Source organism: Cucumis melo, chromosome 7 (genome assembly GCF_025177605.1).
Source record: "Cucumis melo cultivar AY chromosome 7, USDA_Cmelo_AY_1.0, whole genome shotgun sequence".
Classification (NCBI taxonomy): Eukaryota; Viridiplantae; Streptophyta; class Magnoliopsida; order Cucurbitales; family Cucurbitaceae; genus Cucumis; species Cucumis melo.
In genome coordinates, this window is record NC_066863.1 from 28,178,837 (window position 1) to 28,203,234 (window position 24,398).

The following is a 24,398-nucleotide window of genomic DNA, read 5'->3' on the forward strand; positions in this document are numbered from 1 at the left end:
ATTTAAGATCTAGATAGTTTTATCGACCTCGACAAAGTTCAAGTGTATCCTAACTCTTACCTAGTTTTCAATTGATTAGTGAGCCATCTTACACCTTTGTTTTGGGCCTTCACTCAAATTGTGGAGGACTTGTCCACAAACCCAACAAAATTGAGCTATGCACACCAATTTCCCTAGTTTAAAGTGTGATTTTGAAAATTGAGAGTGAAAATCATGTAGAATAACATGTCTATAATTACATCCTCATTCTCAAATATGACCAAAACATCAATAATAATTATAATAAATTACTAAATAAGTTTAAGGCTGACTTAAATTACAATATTACATAAAAATCAAGTCCAAGAAAATGCAAAAGACACAAAGTATGGAAAAATCTACCCCATTTTTTTCTCTATCTCTACGACACCATTCCCATCTTCTCTTTCCCACACTCTCCATTTTTTCCTCTCCCTAATACCCAGCAACAATCACTTACCAACCCCTGACCCTCAAAGCGTGAGATGCTTCAAATGCATGCAGCAGATGACACCAGATATATATGAATATGAGGCGAACCATACAGATAGCACCAGATCTAATGTGATATTCTTAAATCTGATCAAGTCGAGCGTATGAGGTTACGTCGTTGCAGAGCTCCACACAAAACAAATGTTTACGATATGGATATGGTTTATGATCGACGATGCTTAGATGGATCTAAGTTGGGCGATGCTAAATGTGGTTGGTGGGCGATGATTTGAGGTTGTAGATCAGCTCTATGGGTGGACGGAGGATCTGGGTAGAGCATGATTTCACCGACGGTAGTGGAGATCATCGTTGCTCCCAACCACCTCCACATGAAAGTCAAGTGTAGTACTTACGTAGTATATGCATGGTTTATATCAACATCCTTTGTTTTGGTTTCAAATATTATTATTATATAGTATGAAGTATATATATATATATATATATATATATATATATATATATACTTTGTAAAAAAAAAAGCCTAAATATAAAATATGTTTAATGTTTATCTTAATAGAAACGATATTAAAATTAACATATGGAGAACATATTACACAAAGCCTTTAAATTTACACTTCTTTCTCAATAATGCATTTGAAACAACTCCATATATATTTGAAATACAACACATCTAGAATATCATATTAAAAAAAGAAAAGGATTCTGACCATAAATGGAAGGTGACTCTAAAGTAATTAGGACATCATTTTTTTAAAAGTTTTTAGGAAAATTTACTATATTAAGTTAATAAGTCACCCACAATTAATTATGATATAAAATTGATTTTCACATTTCAAACCTATGAATCAAAGGAGTGATATATAACAACTAAAAGCTTGATTTATTATTGTACCAAACTTTGTGAAGTGGTAAAGCTTGGGAGGTTGTTGATCATATCAGAATGAAATTTAAATTAGGGTTAATTGTTAGATTCAGAACTATCATAAATAGTAAGGTATACTTTATATATATATATATATATTTAAAATTGGTATATTATATTTATAAATGAAATGAGGAAAGGGTTGAAAGTCTGAAAAAAAAAAACAAGACAGGGACGAAATTCCATTCAAACTCCAGACCTCGAAATCTTAAACTCCCCTAATTTCAAAGGTATCCTTGTCAATCCCCTTTCAACAGTCAACATGTTTTAATTAAAATTTATATATTAATTAACTTTTCAATTTGAACCAAATCATAAGAACATTTGTTTTGTTTTTATCCCCCATGTTATGCGGGTGCCAAAGTTTCCTTTTGACCATTTTTGTTTGAGTTTTTGATGAGTACTGTTCAATCTGTTTTTATTCGTTTCTTGGGAATGGAGATTCATGGGATTTTCAAACTATCTTCTTCCTCTCTCCCCGGCCCCCCTCTCCTTTGACGTTTTCCCCTTAGCTTCCTCCATTATTATTTCTTTGTTTCCACTTTTACAATACCTAAATCACTCGATGTAATTCATCTTCTCTATCATTATCATTGTTATAATATATATCTTGTTGAAACTCGAATCTTATCTATGGAGGGATTTTTTTAGACTTGACTCTCGACTCGCTTCTTTCCTATATTTTGAGCTGACCTGAGTAAGAGATCCTTACACCAATGTGATACTTATAACCAACTATATTGTGATGGTTAAGTTATCATAAGGAGAGAAACAAGTAAGGTTGAATTTTTCTTTTGGAGATTACTTACTCCCTATCTCCTTCAAAATAATTGAATGTGATTATTTATCGGTCGTTTTACTAACACATTGCTCTAGTTACCTTGTAATGTATGCCGTGTTGTTGTAGGATGTTAGGTTCAAATATGTCTTGATTACTTGGTTTTTTCTTGGCATTTATTCACAATTCCAATTGGTCCATCAAAACTTTGAAACGTTAATATTTTCCTTTTGAGGCACATAATTAATTACTATATTTTTAACGACATTCTCTTAACTTCTTAATGTTCATAAGCATACGAACTAATTCTCAGCATAATTGGAACACGTTATATATTAAAAACAATACAAACTATTCTATTGCATAAATAATACACATAAATAGGAAGATTTTATTGGAGAGAAATGACAGTAAGTACTATGCGAGGTGACAATAACTAAAGAAAAGCCAAAATATATTGAATATGATATCACACCTTAAGAAAGGCATTGTAGATGCCATTAGGGTGACATATAGACCAAATTACCCTAAATTATATTCTTTTTTAAGACATTGATAATTGTGTCCTCTCTAATTCAAACCTTATGCCTATATATATTTTTCTTTTTAATTCACCAAATTTTCGCATCTTAAGATCTTCCTTCGGATTTTATATATATCCACTTGCACCCTCAATTTGTTTTCATTTTTTCATTTTTTTAACCTATACTTTTTGACTCATTTTCACACACATATATATAGTAGACCCTCAATAGTTTCTTTTTCCTACTTAAAATTTAGGCATACGTTTGAAACATTTTTTTTAAGTGTTGAAAAAACGCTTTTGAGTATATTAAAAAAGAAAGTGTTCTTAAGTATGTAAAAAGTAAAAATTTATATTAACATATGTGTGTGAATTTGGGAAGAAGAGAAAACTATACCAATTGAGAGATATATTATAACTTCCTATTTGCTCAATGGTATTAATAGCGTTTTAGGATCGATTAATTTTTTAGAATTTTCTGTTTTAAACCAAACTAATTCATGCACATAATTTTGGAAAAATTAATTATTTATAGCTTTTCAAATGATTTTAAATATTATTTATTTTCTATGTAGAAAAAGTTCGATTAATAAATAAAAAGAAGCACTTAAAAAGTTTTGGATTAATTTAAATGCCACTTGGTAAAGAAAGATTATCCAAAAATGGTTTTTTTTTAAGGAATCATCGGAAAAAAATAATCAAAATTTGTTGTATGAAAAGAAAACATTAGTTTTTAAAAATTAAAACGATTATTAAACAAAATCTATAGTTCGAGTTCGAAGTAATGAAATGTACTCAAGTAAAAGAAATTCTCATCTTAAGATTGGTGGCTATAATCAAATAAATAATATGTGCATATATAACGCTACCAAGAATGAGGTTTGAATCGACATCTAGTTCCATAAAAAAGAAAAATCTAAAATGCATTAGCTAAGATTTTTCTAAGAACGTCAAAATGAGTATTGAGATAGTCTTTAATAGAATTTCCATAAATATATATGTGAAAATTCACGAACGTAGATTTTTTTTTTAAACGATAGACCAACCAACTAAATCGTAACTTTTAAGATAAAAATTCGATTTAACCACCATCCACATTTAGAAAATGATATTGAAAAAAGAAAGAAAGAAAAAGAAAAGTCAAATCTTCCGGCAATCCCAAACGAATACTATAATATATACAAATACTTTGTGTATAATATAAAAGAAAAGCTGCCAAACTCTTTATACATATATATATATATATGCTCTCTTGGATTTGGATATCTCTTTGCCTCGACCGACTCTCTCTCCCTCTTTTCTCTTTTTAATTACAATATTCTTTTTAGGAATCCAAAGATGGTTAATTTCATTCTCTCTCCCCCTCTTTGATCTTCTAATGCTTTGATATATTGAGACAATTATGAATATATATATCTTCATCACAGTGTGATATTGTTTTGGTTAGATCATATGAATTTTTATATTTAGAAATGTCTTTCTCTTAAACGGAGTTAGGTTGAAACGACGTCTCTAACCTTTTTCTCTAGAAAGTTTTCATTTGATTTCAATTTAATTTGTGAGATCTGTTCCTTTTGTAAGAAATTATTCTCATTCAAAGAGAATTGTCCTAGCAAGTAAATGAACATCTCTAATCGTATTATCGAAGATGTACAACTATGGGAAATTTGTTCGAATTTTAAAATTACCAAGTACCGAAAGAAATTATAATTATTAATGTGAAACTATGAAAAAAAAAAAAGAAATTAACAAATAAAGATAAGCAGAAAGGTGTGCATTAGAGAATAATCAACACAAACATTCACGCAGTTCACTAACAATACATTACTTACGATCACAAACACAAAGACAATAATCAACTTAATTATTATTAGGGAGGACATTTCAAAGCATAATTAAAGTAGAAACATATCCCAAGGTTAAAAAGTTTATATAGTGCATCTCTCTAGAACCCTAATGTAGTATGGCGAATACAAAAATACAAACTTAAATTTAGGGTTTAGAAAGATCTCATAGTTAGTGATTCAAAGCATAAAAAATATCATATTCAAGATATTCCAACGGCTCGGGTAAATTATGGAACAAACAAAATAAAATTGAAGGATAATGTATGAGTAGTAGTTGAGTTTAGATTGATAATGGGGTGTTATAGTTATTAAAAAAAAAAAAAAAAAAGGAAGGATATGGTCAATTATCAGGTGAAGAACCGACCATAATATAGTTTTGTGAATTAAAAGAATAGATATAAATTGTGAAGTGAAATGAAAATTGTTTTTGTGAATGTCACATGGAACCCAACAAACCTAAGTTTCCTTTCCCCCATATGGGGATCTTCCAAACAATTTAAGCAATGGGGTTATAATTTATATCTAATCAACAATAATAAACCCAAAACATTAGTTAATTAATTAATTAATTAACTTAATTAAATTAAAACCCAATCAAATTTTATTTAATTTTAATTAAAGGACAAAAAAGCCAATCAAAGTTTCAAAATTTAAGAGATGATTGTGGAGTGTATCATTGTATTTAGCACAAAATGGATGCACATGGCTGAGATAATTATATTCTCTCTCTCTCATGTAACATGTAGAGGGTAACATGACTCTTGTCAAAAAAAAACCAAAGAAAAGAAAATCAAATTTATTTATTTAGTACTTTTTTTGAGACCTTTTTTTTCTTAGATATTTGGATGTTTCTTTTTCTTATTTTAAATATGAAAGCATTAGTTCTACGCAAAATATGGAAAATTTGTAGATTTTGGTTTTGATGGGCACAAGCCATGGTTTTTGAGGTGGGTTCAACTCTTTGTATTCATATTCTTCTAATAAATGAAATTTTTTAATCAAATATCTATTTAGGTCGTTCTAAGATTGATCATATGTGGATCGAAATCTCACCTCGAGAGAATAAAGAGACCTCACACTCTTTAATAATTAAGTTGCATAAGTTGTTATTGCTCCTCTTCTTTGCTAATGATTGAAATAACATATGAAACCCAAACGAGTGTATTCAATATAAAAAATTAAGACCCAACGAACACAATAACGATGACTCGAAAATTACCTCACACTATTACTATAATATATGAGCTATTACTCCTTTTGCAAAATTGGTTCGGTTTTTTATCTAAACAAATCAATATATAAAGGAAAAACAAAACACAAAAGAACAAATATATACTATCTAATGAAGATATTTGATCGATTTATAGTATTTGAACTTACTTTAATTAATTTTCTTACCTTTCATAATCCTTGACGTATTTATATTTAGGTAAAATGATGAGCATGCAAAAACTAAAAGGAAGGGGGAAAAAGCCACAAGGTGTGAAGAAGATGTTTGAAATGATGAAGGAAATGATATGGTCACATTTGAATAGATCCATCTAATTTGTTTTAGCCTTAGAGGCAATCATTTGGTGCGTCATGTTTTTTCATAAAAACAAATTTAAAAAAATGTATTCGGATTTTTATTAATTTTCAAAATATATATTTTCACAAATTATAAAAATGACGAATTTGATAGAATATTTACAAAATATAACAAAATTTCATACTCTATCAGTGATAGACATTGATGGACACTGATATACTTATATCAGTTACATTAATAAATAGTAATAAAAATTTAATAGTAACTTGTAAATATTATAATTTATTTTACTATATTTGAAAATGCTTTTATATTTAACCTATATTATTATTTAATGAATTTCGATAAAAATTAACTTTGATATATTATATTTAAAGTTTATTCTAAATATATAAATTAAATTAAAATTTGAATGAATAAAAGTAGGGATATTTTCAAAATATAGGTTAATAAGATAATTTATTTATAAATACAACAAAATTTTATTTTCTATTGGTTATAGATTGCGATAGACACATCTTACATTAGTGATAGACGCCGAAAGAAAATAAAATTTTGATATATTTGTAAATTTAAAACAATTTTCTTAAGTATACGTATATAGATCACAATTGAACAAACTTCAACATACGAGAACGAAAAATGATATTTTAACTTTTTTTTTTTTTTTTTTTTTTTTTTTATTATCGTGGATTTTGATAAAGTTTCTTTGAAGGGGTTTGCATGCGTATGATTCTTTGATTGAATTATGTGAGTTTTAGCGATTTGATTAGTACACAAATCATGATTGGGCAGTCTTTTAATCTTAAATTATTTAACCTAATTTTTGATAGGGAAAGGAATTTATAATTAATTAGTTAGTTAGCTTTATTGATGATTATCATCATTAATATTTAGAACTCTCATACTTTTAATTTTCAAATGTTATTATTTATTTAAATATAATAATAATAGTTATTTTTTTAGCTTCTAAAATTAAAAAAAGATATCATCTTTGGTTAATAATTATTAGCTGATTGATGGAGAACATGCAATTGTAATGGCTATCAAGTGGATCAGATCATTTCCTCATTCATGGTTTTGACTATATAAAATCATTGACTATATATATATATATACCTTCAAATTATATAATACTCTTTTCTACAATTTATTAATTCCATAATTATATATAGTTTCTCTATTTATAAATTATGAAGAAATTAATCATGTTTGTGGGATCATTAATATTTGTAAATAAAATGTCAAATCTGTTGGGCTACTTAAGAAGAAAGTTAACTCTTTTTAATTCAGATAATTAAAATGAAAAAGAAAATAAAGTTAATTAGATTTAGAAAGTGATTGTTTATAATAATACAAAGTTTTTTTCTTTTTTTTTCTTTTTCTTTTTAGCAATTGACATCATGAATAGTTATACAAGAAAGGATTGGATTCAAATTACTTTTTGGGACAAATTTCATCTAATTAATCCCATCAAAAAATAGTTTGAAAATGCCATGTAGATCAAGTAGAAGCTTTGATTACTAAAAACTTTAGTTAATTAATCATTATTATTATGTTAGGAATAATTTAATTTCAAGTGATTTTGACCAAACAAATATATGATTTTTACTTATTATTAAAATTTCCTTAAACCACTAGGATTATCAAAAGTTTTTGTTTTCTGTTTTGTTTATTTTCTTTAATGTAATTTCACACTTAATTTTTTTTTTTAACTAAACTCTACCATTTTGGGGGGGGTGAAAAAAAGTGATTTTAGTCATCCATGAGGTCTTAAAGAGGCATGTGAAAACTCATTCATAGTTTCTAGATATCTCTTTATCTTAAGGGATTAAACTTTTTGACATGTGTAATATATCAAACAAAAATAATTCAGACTTGTGGTTGAAAATATTGCTTGAAACTTTTGAATAATTATTTGAAAGTATATAATTTTATTAGTTTTAAATGTCTACTTTTTAGAATTGTTAGCACTTAACCTTTTATAATCAAGAGGATTAAGTTGGCCCTTAGAACCACCTAATGCAACAATAATAACTTTTTCTAAGAATATGATATTCAATTTAATTTAGTGAATAATAATGATCAAATCACAAACCATAATTCAATATTTATCATTTTCGAATGCATCATTTTTAGTTCCAAAGTGTGTTGATGATGCTAGAAGATGCCAACCTAGTTGGAACGTTTCGCTACATCTTCTAATCATTCCTATCTTACGAATATTTTTCTTTTTAAATTCAATATACGTAATGTGTTGTCTTCCTTTTGATTTAAGATATTTAGGTGCATCAACTAATTCTTCTTCCGCTAGTTTTTTTTGTTAAAAAAGTTATACTACAAACAATTATAACACGTAGAAAATATACTTAAATGCATCATACAATCCAAACTTAAGCAAATAAGTTTACTCGGAAGTCCAATTTTTTTTTCCCTAAAAAGAGATGTTTATTTATTATAGATAGAAGGGCATGAAATTGGGTGCAAAGATCGATGCTCCACCCAAGTAATACTCATTTGAGTATAACTACTCTTTTAGTGTTTCTAACCACATATAATTATTTGTGAATTAATTTAAAAGTATAGGGAGAGAACATATATAATACCACCATGACTAGAAGTTTCCCCTTAGTTACTTGGTATCATTAATTTAATATTAATTTCCAATTTATATAAATTAAAAAAAAAAAAAAGCTAAGAGAATTTTGAATTGAGAGGTATCACATGCAAATACCTTTTCACATATGTTTGATTTATACATGACCAATAATTATCATGCATAGTTACTTGGGTCCCACTATTATGGAGTTTTCCTCATTGAGTTTTTGTGTAATATTATATAAAACATGAATGTGGTGGGAAAAGATTTGTTTGAAAAAAGAAAAAAGCAAAAAAAAAAAAAAAAGGTCATATATATATAATATACATATATATAGATATATATTTAATTATTACATTAATATGGCTTATTTAAGCCCCTCCCCACAACATGCAACTCCCCCTAAAACAAGGCCTATAATATTATTATTCCCCCTTTTTTTGTGTTGTGTTTGTTTATTCAAAATTTGATCCCCTATGGACTTCAAAAGCTCCAAAACCAATTCCCCTTCTTCCTCATCTAAGCCAAGAAAATCAAAGCAACAAGACCACCAACAACCTCTTCCACAAGAACCCACTAGATTTCTTGGTGTTAGAAGGCGCCCATGGGGTAGATATGCTGCTGAAATTAGAGACCCTTCCACTAAAGAAAGACATTGGCTTGGCACCTTCGACACCGCCGAAGACGCTGCCTTAGCCTACGATCGAGCCGCTCGGTCCATGCGTGGCTCCAAGGCTCGCACCAATTTCGTCTACTCAGACATGCCTCATGGCTCCTCCGTTACCTCCATTATCTCTCCTGACGAATCTCAACTCTACCCTCCAACTCCTACGTCTCAACCTAACCACCTCTGCTTTGACCCTTTCACCACGAGTTCATTCCCCGGTAACGACTGGTTGCCTGACTCTGACTCTTATCAACCCGTCACTGCCTTCATGGACAATGGCATCACGCATGATGACGCCGAACTCCCTCCGCTCCCACCTGATGCATCTTCTTCCTACAATGACTGTGCAGCTGCCATGGTTGATTGGTCTACTGCCTCTTCCTCTTCCTCGTTTATGGGATTCAATTCGAACGCGGTTTTTCCACCTTTCCCCGATACCAGTTCTGATGGAAGCTTCGGATTCGGTTCCTCATCTACTTACTTCTATTGAGATATATATATTTATATATATTTCATATATCATATTCTTCTACTTAATTTATGATCGGTTTAATGTTGTTTAAGCTCATGAGGTGTGTTTGTTTTTGTTTATTTTCTTTTCTAATTGAATGGCGGCACCCAAAGCTGAGAAACTGTCTGATGTTACATATATATATTTATTTTTGGAGGATATATCAGTATAGTATATCTATATATTACCACCATGCCCACTCTGTGTGTGTGCTTGTAACCATTGTTCCAACATTGTCATTATGAGTTTTAAATTATTAAATTATTAAACAATTACTTCGATTTTCTCTCACATGCTTTCTTTCTTCTTTTTCATATTTGTAAGCATTCACTTTATCTTTATAATTTATTGTTATGATTTTATCTTAAGTACTTATACTTATCTTCTTGCACAGCTCACTCACTCACTTAGATGTTTGACATTTTTCTCTTTTCTTAAGGAATTTTTTCTATAACGACTGCAAAACAAATGCAGCAAAAGAAACACTCAACGATACAAGTACAGTTGGTAGATTATATATATATATATATATATATATATATATTGGTTGGTATAATAATTATATATGTTTATGCATTTTGTATTCTTTTGGTTTGATAGACTTTTCTCATTTTTAAAAAAATGAAAGAAAATGATAACTACTTCCATTCTCTATCCCCTTTTGAAAAGGGTCATAGTTAAGAAAGTGATTCTTCTGACGTTGTTCTATATGCAGTAATCGACATTTTATATATTTAATTAACTCTTTTTTAATAGAATAGTGGAACTGTTTTATTGGATTATATCATTTGGAAGAATCTTTGAATGGACTAATTGAGATTTTATGAAGAAAAGAATAGTTCAATTTCAGACTTATAACATGAGATGTTTATGGAATTAATGTGTGTGGGTCAATCATTGACTTCAAACATACAAGAGGCCTGAATGGTTTGGGTGTCTCAATGTTGACTATGGAGGGGGTTTCTATATCATATCTCATATTTCTCTGTCCCATGATTTCAAGATTAAAATACGAACCAACTTGGATGTAGTGAAAATCGTTAGTGACACTGAACGAGATTTATATATGAATAGGGAGATAGTTTTCTTTCACTTACATATTCATGCACCAATAAATTAGTATTTAATATAGACTTAAATAAGAAAAATAAATGTTTATCACATATCAAATGAAAGTGAATTATTAAAAATTTCCTTGTAAAGATTCAAGGACAAATAGGAAAAAAAAAAACAAATGACAGTAATTAATCATACGAAGATAAAAAGATGAAAATCATATCGGTACGTTCAATGACATATCATTTGCACTCACTTCATATCTCACGAACTATAAAGATATGTTTTTTTATCTCGAAAAAAAAGAGAATAAACCAAAACAAAACACTAAAATATTAATATAGAATCAATTGCTTATGGACATTGAAAACGTAGACAACTAGTCTTCAACCACTTGCTTATACATTCTCCTATGAAACATATTCGAACATGGCAGTTGGAACACTAATGTCTCACTTCCTTCCTCATCTTTTCTAATTTCCTCCAAACAAATAACACAACATAGGCTTTCATCATCATCTAAGTCCATTATTTCTTTGTTTTCTGCTTTGTTTAACATTCTCTTCATACCATTGTTGGGTGTTGGAATCATCGTTACTTGTGGTTGATCTATTGCACGAATTGTCTCAAAAACAACCAACTCTAACACGATTTCAAGAGGATAAATCTTTCTAAACACTCTACAACTATTCTCTTGATCTTCTTCAATTTTGTTGACCCAATGATTTATTATTTTGTCGACCACAAGTTCAATGTTGATGATGTCTCTGTACATCTGAAACTCCAGAAAAAGTAATCGCTTCAAAGTTCTGTCACCATGCTTGAAGATGGAGATAGGAATTAGTTCTAAAGTTGCTAAGGCATGCTGTGAACTTATGTGTTCACTAAGTAAAGTTGTTGTATTTGTATTGCCTTCTATTTCACATATCTGGAAGTGTTGGCATTTGAGTTGAAGTTTGAAATTCAGGTCCATTCGTTTGACAAATGTTGGCGAGTTACGTCGAGTTCGAATTTGGTTTCGTGGTTGACGCCTTAGAACGGGATCGATTATTCTTAGTGACATACCCATATAGTAACCATACCTACAAGTATCAATGATTTCTTCGGCCATCGAGGTTTAGATGAATTCGAAGACTAAGTTGAAAGAGTTGTGTATTGATGGGAAGTTGTGAAATTTCGACGATAGAATGAAAGATGTTTATAAGAAACACTTCTCCTATTTCCTTAAGGTTATAGAAAACGAAATTCTATTAGGAAACCAATAAAAGAAAATTAATTAATTTCTTAAACTAAAATATCTTTTGATTTATTTATTTATTTAATCATAAAACTATTTTTTTGAATTTAATCATAAAACTTTGTTTTCATATTTGGAATAGGTATGGAGGAAAGTTAATCAAAATTTATATTTGTTTTCAAATGTAATTGTTAATTATTTTAGAGTTTCCTATCCTTTTTCTAATAGAAATTTATAATTTTTATTTCATAATGTTATTTTCAAATATAGCAATATTTTATTTTCAAAAACTCATTTATATTAAAAAATTTATTTTATGAAAATTGTTTAAATTGAACTTTAAAAAGCTATTCTAAATAGTTGTCATAATTATTTTAAATAATTTATAATTTAAATTAAACACTTAAAAATATATTCTAAACACACCATTATTAATCCATGGTTTAATTATAATTTTAAGGGTTGGGCTTGGAATGACTTAGCCATCCTATTTTTAACATTTGTTGTGGAGTAAGAGCGCTGAGAAAACCCTTAAATTTAAACCGATACGAAGTTAAAAAGAACATAGGTGTGCATCAAAATATCTTACTATTAGTTTTTTTTTTTGTTATATATATAATTAAACCTACAATAATAATTCTCTTAATATTATTTTTCAAAAAAACATTCTTAATGTTATCATTAGATTAGCCTTTAGAGATCGAATAATTCAACACTAAATGAACTAAACCTCACCATTTATTTCAATAATAGTGTATCCGAATAGGCCCAATTACACAAATGACCTAACCAACCTGATCACCATGTGTTTCATAAACAGCCCAATGAATTGTTTTCCAAAAATGGTTCGTTTTCAAATCCAACTCAACATGGAAACTAAAACCTTCAGTTTCCATTTGAGAAAAGATAAGAACTATTATTAGGGTTTTCAAAATTGTCCGATCTGTGTTGGTATTAGTCTATAAATTATGTGGTTAATTATTTAGTTGTAAATATGTTTTTGGATTTAAGTTTTATAATCCATATATCTAATACTTCTAATCTCTTAAACATAGTCATATGGTGCATTATCATCTAATAATTTTTTGTTATCTGATAGAGAATGCAATGCTCACTTGACAAACGATTTGATCAACCTAAACTTATTAACCGTACCCCTGAGTACAATGGCGAGGACATAGGTAGCGACTGACCGACCCGCCCCTTACTACTACTCACAATGGCATTATTGGTACGCTTTCCACCGGACCCTTCTCATTGTTTAACTATATCCAAAATTCATCCTTCATCCTGGCCCCTGCTCTATTAAGGTAGAGTCTTGGGTTATATTATAAACTTGGTTGATGGATAATTAGAATACAAAGCACCCATATAAATGTAGGGTGGGAATAAGAGAGATTACAACGAGAATTCTTAACTAGCTAGGAGAAGATATATACGATTTGAATCAATAAGATCTAAACAAATTTGGTGAATATCCAATAATATGGAATCGAAACGAGATATAATGTACATTTTTTTAACACTTAGAGAGCCAAGAGTACATATTGTTAAAAAAATTTAAAACTAAAAAATGTGTTTTTTTAATATATTTCATATTCTCTAATAATCAACGTTTGACGAAAATAAAATGTCGACGTTTCAATTTTATCAAAATACGAATGAAAATGACATCAATAAAATGTTGATGGGGACAAATATTTCTAAAAGGTTACAAAAACAAAACAAGGAAATATTCAAACTAATAAAATATTATATTTTATGTGTTTATTAACATTAGTAACGTTTTATCTTACCTAAAAATTTTAGGAAACGATGAAGAGTACATTTGTGTTATCTATAAAAAAAATATTTTTTAAGAATACATTTTCTTTAAAATAAGTTTAAAATTTAAACGCTTATAAACTTTGTTTTATCTTTTTATAAGTGTTTATATATACATAATTTTCTCAAAATTTGATACGGAGTGTTTCCTTTAAAATATATTTATTATTTTCAATCTCGTTTTTTAGGAATGCATCTTGAGAAATTATCAAACACCTCAAATTTTTTCAAAACGATTTTCTTTTTTTCAAATTTAAACACTCTAAAAGTAATCTAAACACACTCGAAAACTTCAATATACTTCATTCTCATATCAACGTGGAACTTACAGAAATATAGAAATATTTACGTAAATGTCGACATATCAACACAAATTTAATAATTCAAACCTCTCATGTGTTGAAGGTCTTAATCAAACTAAGTTGAAGTTGAGGGAGGTAGAGTGATTTTTCATATTAATTGGAATTGACATTATTATTCCAAATTCCTAATTTAAACCTTAATTAATTCTGCATTATTGTTAATAATTGTCATTAATTTAATGTAAAACAAATGGTAATGATTTCTTATGTCCTTATCGTTGAGGTTTTGAAAACCAAACAAATTAAATTGGGGACTCCACCTCTCTCATTTTTTTGACTTTTACATTTCAAATATTTTCTTCTTTGATTATTATTATTATGTGCTGTTTTTTTAAATTATTTTTATGTTTTCTATTCTTTTTTTCATTTTGATAATTAATACCTTTTTATTTTATTGCCTCTTATAATTTTATCTTTTAACTCATCAATTGTAATTATATTTTATTTAATATCCTCAATTGGATATATTAAAAAAGAAAAGTCTAAGTTATTCTAATAGGTATGAGTTTGATTTTAATTTAAAGGGAATTTATTGATATATATATATATATATATATATATATATATACTTAGGTGTTTCATTTAGTGAGTGTCTCAATGGTTTATTTGGATGAGATATTGGAGTGCATGACCTATGCCAAAGCATCTTTTAAATAAATTAAGAGAGAAATTTAACTCCATTTTGGAAAATCATTTTGTATATTTGAAAATAAAAGATTTTTTTTTCATGTTTTACCGTAATTTGCATCTTTCTTAGATACAATCGTTAAGTTCTTAGTTGAATTTTAAAAACAAAAACAAACCTTTTGAAAGTTACGTTATTCTTTTTTAGTTATCAAATTTTGATATGATTTCTTAAACCGTTGGTATAATGTTGAGAACAAAGGAAGCAAGTTGAAAGTAGACAGTAGAAGTATTGTTTATAAAATTATTTTTAAAAAAAAATACTGAAAAGAAAAAAATAGTTTTAAAATTAACTTTCACGTATGAAATTAATGTTGTTTTAACTTAAAAAAAATTAATGTGTAGAAACAAAAAGAAACCTAAATTTTTTTTGATGTTAACGACGAATTAACAAAATTTTAGATTCTATTAATAATAAATACGAACAAACACTGATGCAAACAATGAATATAAAGATTTCCTATATTTTCTAAATATTTCGATTCATTTGGTTGAAAATGTCCCTTACTTTAATTTTATTTATTTCTAAATAATAAAAGTATAAAAATATAGTAAATATTTGAATGCAAAATATAGTAGGATTTTGATATGTTTAGAAATATTTTGCTTTATTATGGTCTATTAGAAAACAAAACAAGCAATATTGGATGTATTTTGCAATTTTTGATCCAAACAAGAAGATTTAATATGAAAATAATATGTTTGTGAGTTTCTTCTTAGACCTTAATTAATTATAATAATTTGAAAATAAATTACATAAAGAAAACATTTATGTCTTCAAAATTAATAATAAAAAGCAATAAGGAATAACTAATTATGATAAGAGCATTTTAGTAATTAAGATAAAAAAAAAAGAGAGAGAGAGAGAGAGAGAAAATGGTGAAAACTCATGTAATAAAAATAGTAAAATTATTAACACATTATTTTAGAAAAAAAAATACACATCCTAAAGTTGTGAATTGATTATTTTGACATAATATATGTAGTCTTGGCAATAATCAATTTTGTCACTATATATTGATTAAGAATCCTAACAAATAATGCATAAACTTTTCTTTTAAATTAATAAAATTTGACTTTATATCAAAATTGAAATATCATTTCAATCATAATTATTAAATAAATAAGTAGATAAAAAAACCAACTATACAAATGAATTTATATTAATAATCTAAGCGAAAATTGAATATCTAACTTCGAGATCAATAATATTAAGTGTTATGTAAGATCAAAACGAGCTGCTCATTTTGGCTATCAATTAAAATATAATAAAAATAAATGTTTAGTATTAAATAGAAAAGTCTTTGCTCTAGTTAGTATTACGTTAAAGTTACTAAATTATATGTCAGGTATATTATCTCTTTTGAAGTCCATTTGTAGATGTTGTACTAAAAAAATCTCATTAATGATATGAAATTGATATTGGACATTTTCGTTTTTTAATAAATTATCTTAGTTAGTGTACAATGTTTATTTATCCATCTAAATGATTTGGTTATTTTTTATTATTATTTGAAACATGTAATCTACGTTGATATTTTTTAAACCTATGTTTTTAAAATTTTAAAAATTATTTTAAATAACAAATCTGCTAAAGAAAATATTTACAAAATTAGCACGATTTCAAAATCATCAATATAAAAATTCATAGATTCTAAAATTTTGTTGCCGGTTAAGAAAATTTATGAGCCATTTGAATCTTTCTTCTTCCGAGTAGATTCTAAAATTTTGTTATATTTGAAAAGATTTCGGTTTAATCAATTATTATATTTGAAAAAGGACAATTAAAATATAAATTAATTTAAAATTTATTAGGGCTAAATCGTAGAAATGTAATCCGCTAAAATTTGAATACTAAAATAACTATTAAAATATTATTTTGATTTTCATATTTTCTAATATATTCGAGACCTATACGTTTTCATCTATCCAAAAGTCTTTTAGGTATTTTTAATAAATATTAAATTTAGTCCATGATTAAATAACGATTCTAACATTCGTGAATATATTTTTAAAATTTATAATAATAATGATATAGATATTAACTAAAATGAACTATTCTTTATGATCGATAAAAGTACATCGTTAGAATAATCCGTAGTATATTAGAAGCAAATTAATTAATTGTTGAAAGAAAATCAAACTCACATAGGGACAAATTTGAAGAATACTTAAACGGAATTATTGAGGAAAATTAAAATAAGCATATATTTTTTTTGCAAATTCAGGCAAAGTACCTCGATCAAAATTAAATAGCAAATTTACTATATTTGAAAATAGTAATTCAAATAGAAATTAAATTTGAAGAGGTAAATAGTACTCAAAATTAAATAACTATTAGAATATCATTTTCATCTTCATTTCTTTTCTTATTTATTTAATTTTAGTATGTTCTGTACTTTTTCATTTGTCCAATAAATATTAAATTTAGTCTTTTAAAATTATTTTTTTATTAAAAATGATTAAATAATGATTTTAACTTCAATAAAAAAAAAATAAAATAAAATATGGGTATATATTTTCAAAATTTATAATAAAAATAATATAAATGAAGAAAAATTCAAACTCACATAGGGACAAATTCAATATTTGAAGAAAAAAACAAATGAATGTGAGACAATCGAATAATTAAAGAATACTTAATTGAATTATCGACCAAAATTAGAATGAACATAGAATTTTTTGCAAAGTAACTCGAATCCTGGAATCAAATTAACATTATCGTCATCACTTAATAATTAATTAATTAATTTGTTTGTCAATCCCGAGGTGTAGCAAAATAATTTTCAAATAAAGTTGCAAAAATACTCAATATAATGAAAGAAAGGTCGTAGTACGATGTATATCACCAAACCCTTTTAGTCAAAGGATTGTTATTAAATATCCTAATTAGATCGAGTAATTGTCACGTAGCTACAAAATTAAATAATATAGTTGACTTTATATTTTATTGGAAGAACATATAATATATGATATTATCAAAGTAATAATTGCAACTAAATAATTCCTAAAACTTACCAATTTACATCATTTTATATTATAAATACGAAAGCCCAAGCAACACAAAGAAAGGCCACACAGTACAAGGCAGTGAAGGGAAAAAAATGGGAGAGGAGAAAGTAGGGGAAGAAGGCACCAAGAAATTGAAAGGAAGAAAGTCCTCATGGGCAACCCTCCGCCGTGTCGACTCGCTCAATCTTGAGGCTGGTCGGGTTCCTGCCACTGCCGCCCATCGACTCCCCACTGTATGAAAATCTATCTTCTGTACCCATAAAATTCTAAATTACATGGTTAATCATATTTATTCTTTAATTATACGTTTTAGATAGAATTTTTATTCCATTAAAATTTATTTTTCTTGATTAAAAGTATTTTTAAAGAGCAAAAAGTTATTTTTTTTCAAATGGGGTTTATTCGTTTCAAATAGTTATAACTCATTAACTATATATAATAACCAAAACTCAAGGCACCAACTTCTAAAGGAGATTGATTAATTAGATTTATCGTATAAGTAATGAGTAACTTATTAGCTAAAGCTTTTTTTTTTTTATATGGGTTATCAGGTAAATTGGCAACGAACATTGAGTTTGGCATTTCAGAGCGTGGGAGTGGTGTACGGCGACATCGGGACATCACCGTTGTACGTGTATGCAAGCACGTTCAGCAACGGTATCGAGAACACAGACGACGTGATCGGAGTTCTATCGCTGATAATCTACACCATAGCATTGATCCCATTGTTGAAGTATGTGTTCATTGTGCTTTGGGCAAATGACAATGGTGATGGTGGAACATTTGCCCTTTACTCATTGTTGTGCCGCTACGTGAAAGTAGGGTTGATTCCAAACGAACAGCCGGAGGATAGAGAGCTCTCTAATTATCAGCTTGTTCTGCCTTCTAATCTGAGAAGGTCTCAAAAGGTGAAGGAGAAACTTGAGAACAGTATGTTTGCAAAAATTGTTCTCTTTCTCGTCACTATTGCTGGAACTTCCATGGTTATTGGTGATGGAGTTCTCACTCCATCTATTTCCGGTAATTTAGATCTCTAATCGCTAATACATTATTGTGAAAAACTTAGGTTATATTACCACTTTTTTATTTGAACGAAAAATTATTTAAATGACAAAAATATTAAAAATATTACAAATATAACAAAATATCACGATTTATCTAATTAGCCGTAATAGACATTTATCAAGATATATATGTGTGTTCAATTATCACGATCGATAGATTGTGATATCTTATTTTATTTTGTAAATATATTGATTTATTTTTTTATATTTGAAAATAACATTTTTTCGTTAGTTTTTTTTTAAAAAACTTTTTGTTATTTGTCAATATTTTCGTTATAAATTGTAATAGCATATTCATGTATTATATTTTCTCAGATGAAAATTATTGATTGTTAATCGATTTTTATAAAAAGACATGAGAAACTAAATTTAAGAATGATCGAAATTATAAGAAATAAAATTCTATATTACATATGCCAAAAAAGTAGTATATATATTTTAATCCCAAAAAGATTATCTAAATTCCGATATTCGTTATTTTAAGACAGGTTTTTTTAAAAAATTATGATTATTTTATGTTCAGTGATGTTTGGATTATCTCCTAATCTCTCGACCTCATTTTTTTTCTTATTACCATAGAAAAGAAAGCAAAGTTTTGAAAATAAAATTAGAAAAAGTAATTCAAAATTTTTATTTCTGTTCTTTTAAATGTTTCCTCATAAACAGAAAATTAAAAACATGAATTTGTTTTATATCTTAGTTTCTAAAATCTCTTCCACAAAATTCCTCAAATTAAATGAAATATATATATACAAACAAATAAAGTTGAAATTTAATTATTTTGTTCGATCTGTGCAGTACTCTCAGCAGTGAGTGGAATCAGTTCACTAGGAACAGGTACGATTGACTTTTTTTAATTGGAAATTTAGTCCTTAAAAATAATTAATTTTGGATTATCAGTGCTTCATCACTTTTATTCTTTTCAGAATATTCGTATAATTAAGTTCTCACTTATTGTTTTAATCAAAACCAGTTAATATAAATAAGATGTCTACATCAGTACTTCTATTATCATTATTATTTTCAACGTAACGTGTAATTCAAACTGATTAAAACCTTGATGAGAAACACAATGGTATTTGTTTATTATTCAATCACCTTCTGAATTTTCTATATATATGACTTCTAAGACCTTAAATTTTTGTTTATTAACGTGCAAAAGTTGACCACAAAACATAGGACGTGACAGTACATGATAAACCTTAATTAATATAACATAGGAAGTTGTTCCTCCTTAATTAATTGTAAGGAAAGAAAAAAACAAAAGGCATCTAGTTGGTGTTTGTAGAATAAACCATGTATGCAAGGTTTGTTAAAATAATATAAACCTGTCCTCACAATTAATAAACTATCAACTATGTATGCAAGTTTTGTTAAAATATAATAATCATATGTTGTTATAGTCTAGGATTTAAATAATGCTTGAAACTAAAAGGTTATAGTAACTTAAATTTATTATTAAGTATTAGAGTTTGATCGTCAATAAGAAATTAACTCAACTAGATCATACTGTGTCTTTGCATTTTTATGTATATATCATATCATGTGGCGGTGATTGAATAATAATAATATGATTGATTTAAGTGTACAGATGCAGTTGTGGGGATTTCAGTAGCAATTCTTGTAATTCTATTCTGCATTCAAAGATTTGGAACTGACAAAGTGGGATTCTCATTTGCTCCAATAATATTTACTTGGTTTGCATTCATCGGTGGAATTGGCCTTTTCAATTTGTTCAAGCATGACCCTTCTGTTCTTAAAGCTTTTAACCCTAAATATATCTTTGATTATTTCAAAAGAAATGGCAAAGAAGCCTGGGTTTCTCTTGGTGGTGTTTTTCTTTGCATCACAGGTTCCTCTCTCTCTCTACTTTTCTTTTCTCTTTTCACTAATTAATTCTCTTTTTCTTTTTCATTAACTACTCTTGATCAATTCATGTTCATATATATACTTATATATTTGTGTAGGGACTGAGGCCATGTTTGCTGATTTGGGTCACTTCAATGTTAGAGCTATCCAGGTAAATTTGTACGTTTAAATCAAAGATTTGGAACTGATTTTTATTAAAAGTACAACAGTGTAAACTAAGCATTTGTTTTGTGTTTAATAAGCCAACCACACTTAACAGATAGTACATTTGTGAATTTTATAACGCTTACACAAAATTAAATTGAAAGTCCAGAAACCTATTAATTATTACTTTTGAAGAAGTGTTCAATGACTTTATAGTATAGTATTAATTTGGCATGTGTTTTGTAATATAGTATGAGTGAAATTTTGCAGATTAGTTTCTCTTCCATTGTATTTCCTGCTTTATTAGCAGCTTACAGTGGGCAAGCTGCATATCTAAGAAAATTCCCAGACCATGTTGGCAATACTTTCTATGACTCCGTTCCAGGTATATCGATTATCATGTTCACAATTACATTCTTATTTATTTTTAATAAAATTGTTTTTCAAATGTAGCAAAATAAATTAAAATATTTATAAATACATCAAAACTATCGACCACAAACGTCTCTGTTGTCGTTTTAATGAAGAATTGGATATGCAGATCCTTTATACTGGCCAACATTCGTAGTTGCAGTAGCGGCTTCAATCATAGCAAGTCAAGCAATGATCTCAGGAGCATTTGCCATAATATCACAATCTTTAGCTTTAGGTTGCTTCCCAAGAGTAAAAGTAATCCACACTTCACCCAAATATGAAGGCCAAGTTTACATCCCAGAGATCAATTACCTTCTAATGATAGCATGTGTCATCGTAACCGCTGCCTTCAAAACCACTGATAACATCGGTCACGCCTACGGCATTGCCGTTGTCACCGTCATGATCATGACTACTGCCATGGTTTCTCTCATCATGATCGTCATTTGGAAGACGAGTATTTGGTTGATAGTTTTGTTCATTCTCATCTTTGGCTCTATCGAACTTCTCTATTTCTCGTCGGTTCTTTACAAGTTCACTCAAGGCGGGTTTCTCCCTCTTGTTCTTGCATTTTTTCTCATGACTATCATGGTTGTGTGGCATTATGTTCATAGGGAAAGATACATTTTTGAACTTAATAATAAGGTTTCTAGTGGGTATATAACTGATTTAGCTAATAATCCTGATGTTAACCGAATCCCTGGAATTGGCCTTCTTTACTCCGAGTTGGTTCAAGGTATTCCTCCCATTTTCCCTCACTTCATTTCTAGTATTCCTTCGGTTCACTCCGTTATCGTCTTCGTCTCCATCAAGTCCATTCCAATCAGCAAAGTCGCACCCGACGAACGGTTTTTGTTTCGCCAAGTGGAGCCGAAGGAGTATCGTATGTTTCGATGTGTTGTCAGGTACGTTCTGCTAAATCACTATTATACTTACAATTCTTTAAAAACGTTGCTGTACACTTAATTTTTTAAATAGTTGTTTTGTGTTTAATATAACATCATTTGTTTAATAAGTCTGTCAATTGTTTTTTTTTTTTTTTTAACGATGGCAAAAGACTTCAGAACCAATTTAGATTCAAAATCTAAAAAGTTTACAAACTTATATATTAATCATGAAAATGGAAGTGTATATAATAAAGTAAATTAATTAAGCCAAATAAGGGTACAAGAAACAAATCGAAAACTTCTCACTAAACTTATAATTTAACCCTATCATTTTATTCATATTCTTAACCCTAGGTTCATTTGCATATGTTGATATATATGAATGATGTTAAATGATCGATCATCACTAAACTCAAAAGGAAGGTGAAAGTGATAATTATTAGAATACACATGAAATTACGTCTCAAAACTAATTTTTTTCAACCAGAAACTAATTAACACGGATGTATACTTATCCTAATCTTTTTTTATTTGTAAAATTTGAACCAGATATGGATATAAAGACATAGTAATCGGCTCTGATGAGTTTGAGCGGCAGTTGGTTGGGAGCTTGATACAATTCATACGCCAAGAACATATAATGCTAGAAGGTGTACCAATTGACCCGCCAGTTTCAGCCGCAACAGTGCATGTCCAAGGTGAAACGGTATCTGCCGAAGTGGCAAATCATTCGTCTCGCCGCTCGTCAGGCTCCATTCAGCCAGTCGGTGCATCGACAAAATCGAGGGGGTCGTCAAATGGAACGGCTGATCGTCAAGTACTAGGAGTGGCTGCAGTGGAGGAAGAGGTGGCATTTATAGAGAAAGCGATGAAAAAAGGAGTGGTTTACTTGCTGGGAGAAGCAGAAGTAGTGGCTGAACCAAAATCTTCATTGTTTAAGAAAATGGTGGTTAATTATGGTTATAGTTTCTTGAGGAAGAACTTCAGGCAGGGAGAGAATGTTCTTGAGATTCCACGTACTAGGCTTTTAAGGGTTGGAATGACTTATGAAATATGACCCCCAAAAGAAAACATACAAGTGTTTGTTTATTGTATTATACTTAAAGGTTGTAATTTTGAAGTGGTACCAAGTGTGTTGGATTAAAGTGGTATTTGTATGACTTTCGTATTTAGAGGTCCGAGACCTCTCCACTCGTTATAGTACTAAAGAAAAGTTATACCATAAACGTGTGTATAGTCTCTGGAAGAAGCATTTCATTGTTGGTGTTGTTCGAATAAACTTCTTCCGTAAGAGAAAATATATTATTGAATGAAATCGACACAATTTGAATGCCGGCTTCTATTAGTCCGACAAATTTGCAATCTCATTTATATAGAGCTGAAATATAGTATTCCTTTTGATAATTTCTCTTTAATTTATATATGCTTAGTTAATATATAGTGAAAGCCAATAATTTATGTTCATGTTTGGGGATGATCCTTATTAAGTTATAAGTTTTTGTAGTTGAGATCATTTAGAGATCGAACATTCAATTGGTAAGGAGATATTATCAGAAATCCAAAGAAAATCACATATTATTTATGGGAGAAAGTGATCCTAGGTATATGAATGCAGGTATGCGATTTTTTTGGAAAGAAACCAAATATTACTTTTAAACACAGAAAGATTTAGATATCATGAACTGGAAGATCAAATTCCGTTGTAGTCTAGTTGGTTAGGATATTCGGCTCTCACCCGAGAGACCCGGGTTCAAGTCCCGGCAACGGAAATCCTTTTTTTTTTTTTATTTAATTTTTCCTTCTTCTTCTGTGTTCGATGGAATTTGTTCGTTTGAATAATAAGGAATAAAATTTTGGAGTTCTATGATTTTACTTGTTTTAATTATTTCAACGAGAGTCAGCCTTGATTAGTTCCTCATTTATTGTCTGCAGTCAGGAGGGTAGTAGATTAACCACATAATAAAGAACAAAGGTTCAACTAAAGATACGAGTCTTTGAG

At 28.5% G+C, this 24,398-nt stretch overlaps 2 protein-coding genes and 1 non-coding gene across 3 annotated transcripts; all 3 read left to right on the forward strand.

Annotated features, from left to right (window-relative positions):
* The first annotated feature begins 9,085 nt into the window (after positions 1 to 9,085).
* On the forward strand, positions 9,086 to 10,130 carry LOC103494646 (ethylene-responsive transcription factor LEP-like). Its single transcript, XM_008455938.2, has one exon. The coding sequence runs from the start codon at positions 9,145 to 9,147 to the stop codon at positions 9,823 to 9,825; it is 681 nt and encodes a 226-aa protein (XP_008454160.1). The 5' UTR covers positions 9,086 to 9,144; the 3' UTR covers positions 9,826 to 10,130.
* Positions 10,131 to 18,094: 7,964 nt separating this feature from the next.
* LOC103494648 (potassium transporter 5) lies at positions 18,095 to 23,803 on the forward strand. The gene is made up of 8 exons (XM_008455940.2): positions 18,095 to 18,254; positions 18,573 to 19,041; positions 19,884 to 19,922; positions 20,677 to 20,937; positions 21,053 to 21,105; positions 21,369 to 21,483; positions 21,640 to 22,417; positions 22,949 to 23,803. The coding sequence occupies exons 1-8, from the start codon at positions 18,114 to 18,116 to the stop codon at positions 23,454 to 23,456; spliced, it is 2,364 nt and encodes a 787-aa protein (XP_008454162.2). The 5' UTR covers positions 18,095 to 18,113; the 3' UTR covers positions 23,457 to 23,803.
* Positions 23,804 to 24,095: 292 nt separating this feature from the next.
* TRNAE-CUC (transfer RNA glutamic acid (anticodon CUC)) lies at positions 24,096 to 24,168 on the forward strand. Its single transcript has one exon. It is a non-coding gene; the product is annotated as a tRNA-Glu (tRNA).
* The last annotated feature ends 230 nt before the right edge of the window (positions 24,169 to 24,398 follow it).

Bases quoted from the DNA above. Each gene is read 5' to 3' on its own strand.
- LOC103494646 (XM_008455938.2), top strand. From the start codon at position 9,145: ATGGACTTCAAAAGCTCCAAAACCAATTCCCCTTCTTCCTCATCTAAG.
- LOC103494648 (XM_008455940.2), top strand. From the start codon at position 18,114: ATGGGAGAGGAGAAAGTAGGGGAAGAAGGCACCAAGAAATTGAAAGGA. The intron at 19,042-19,883 runs GTAATTTAGATC...CGATCTGTGCAG, and splicing joins TCTCACTCCATCTATTTCCG to TACTCTCAGCAGTGAGTGGA. The intron at 21,484-21,639 runs GTATATCGATTA...TTGGATATGCAG, and splicing joins TTTCTATGACTCCGTTCCAG to ATCCTTTATACTGGCCAACA.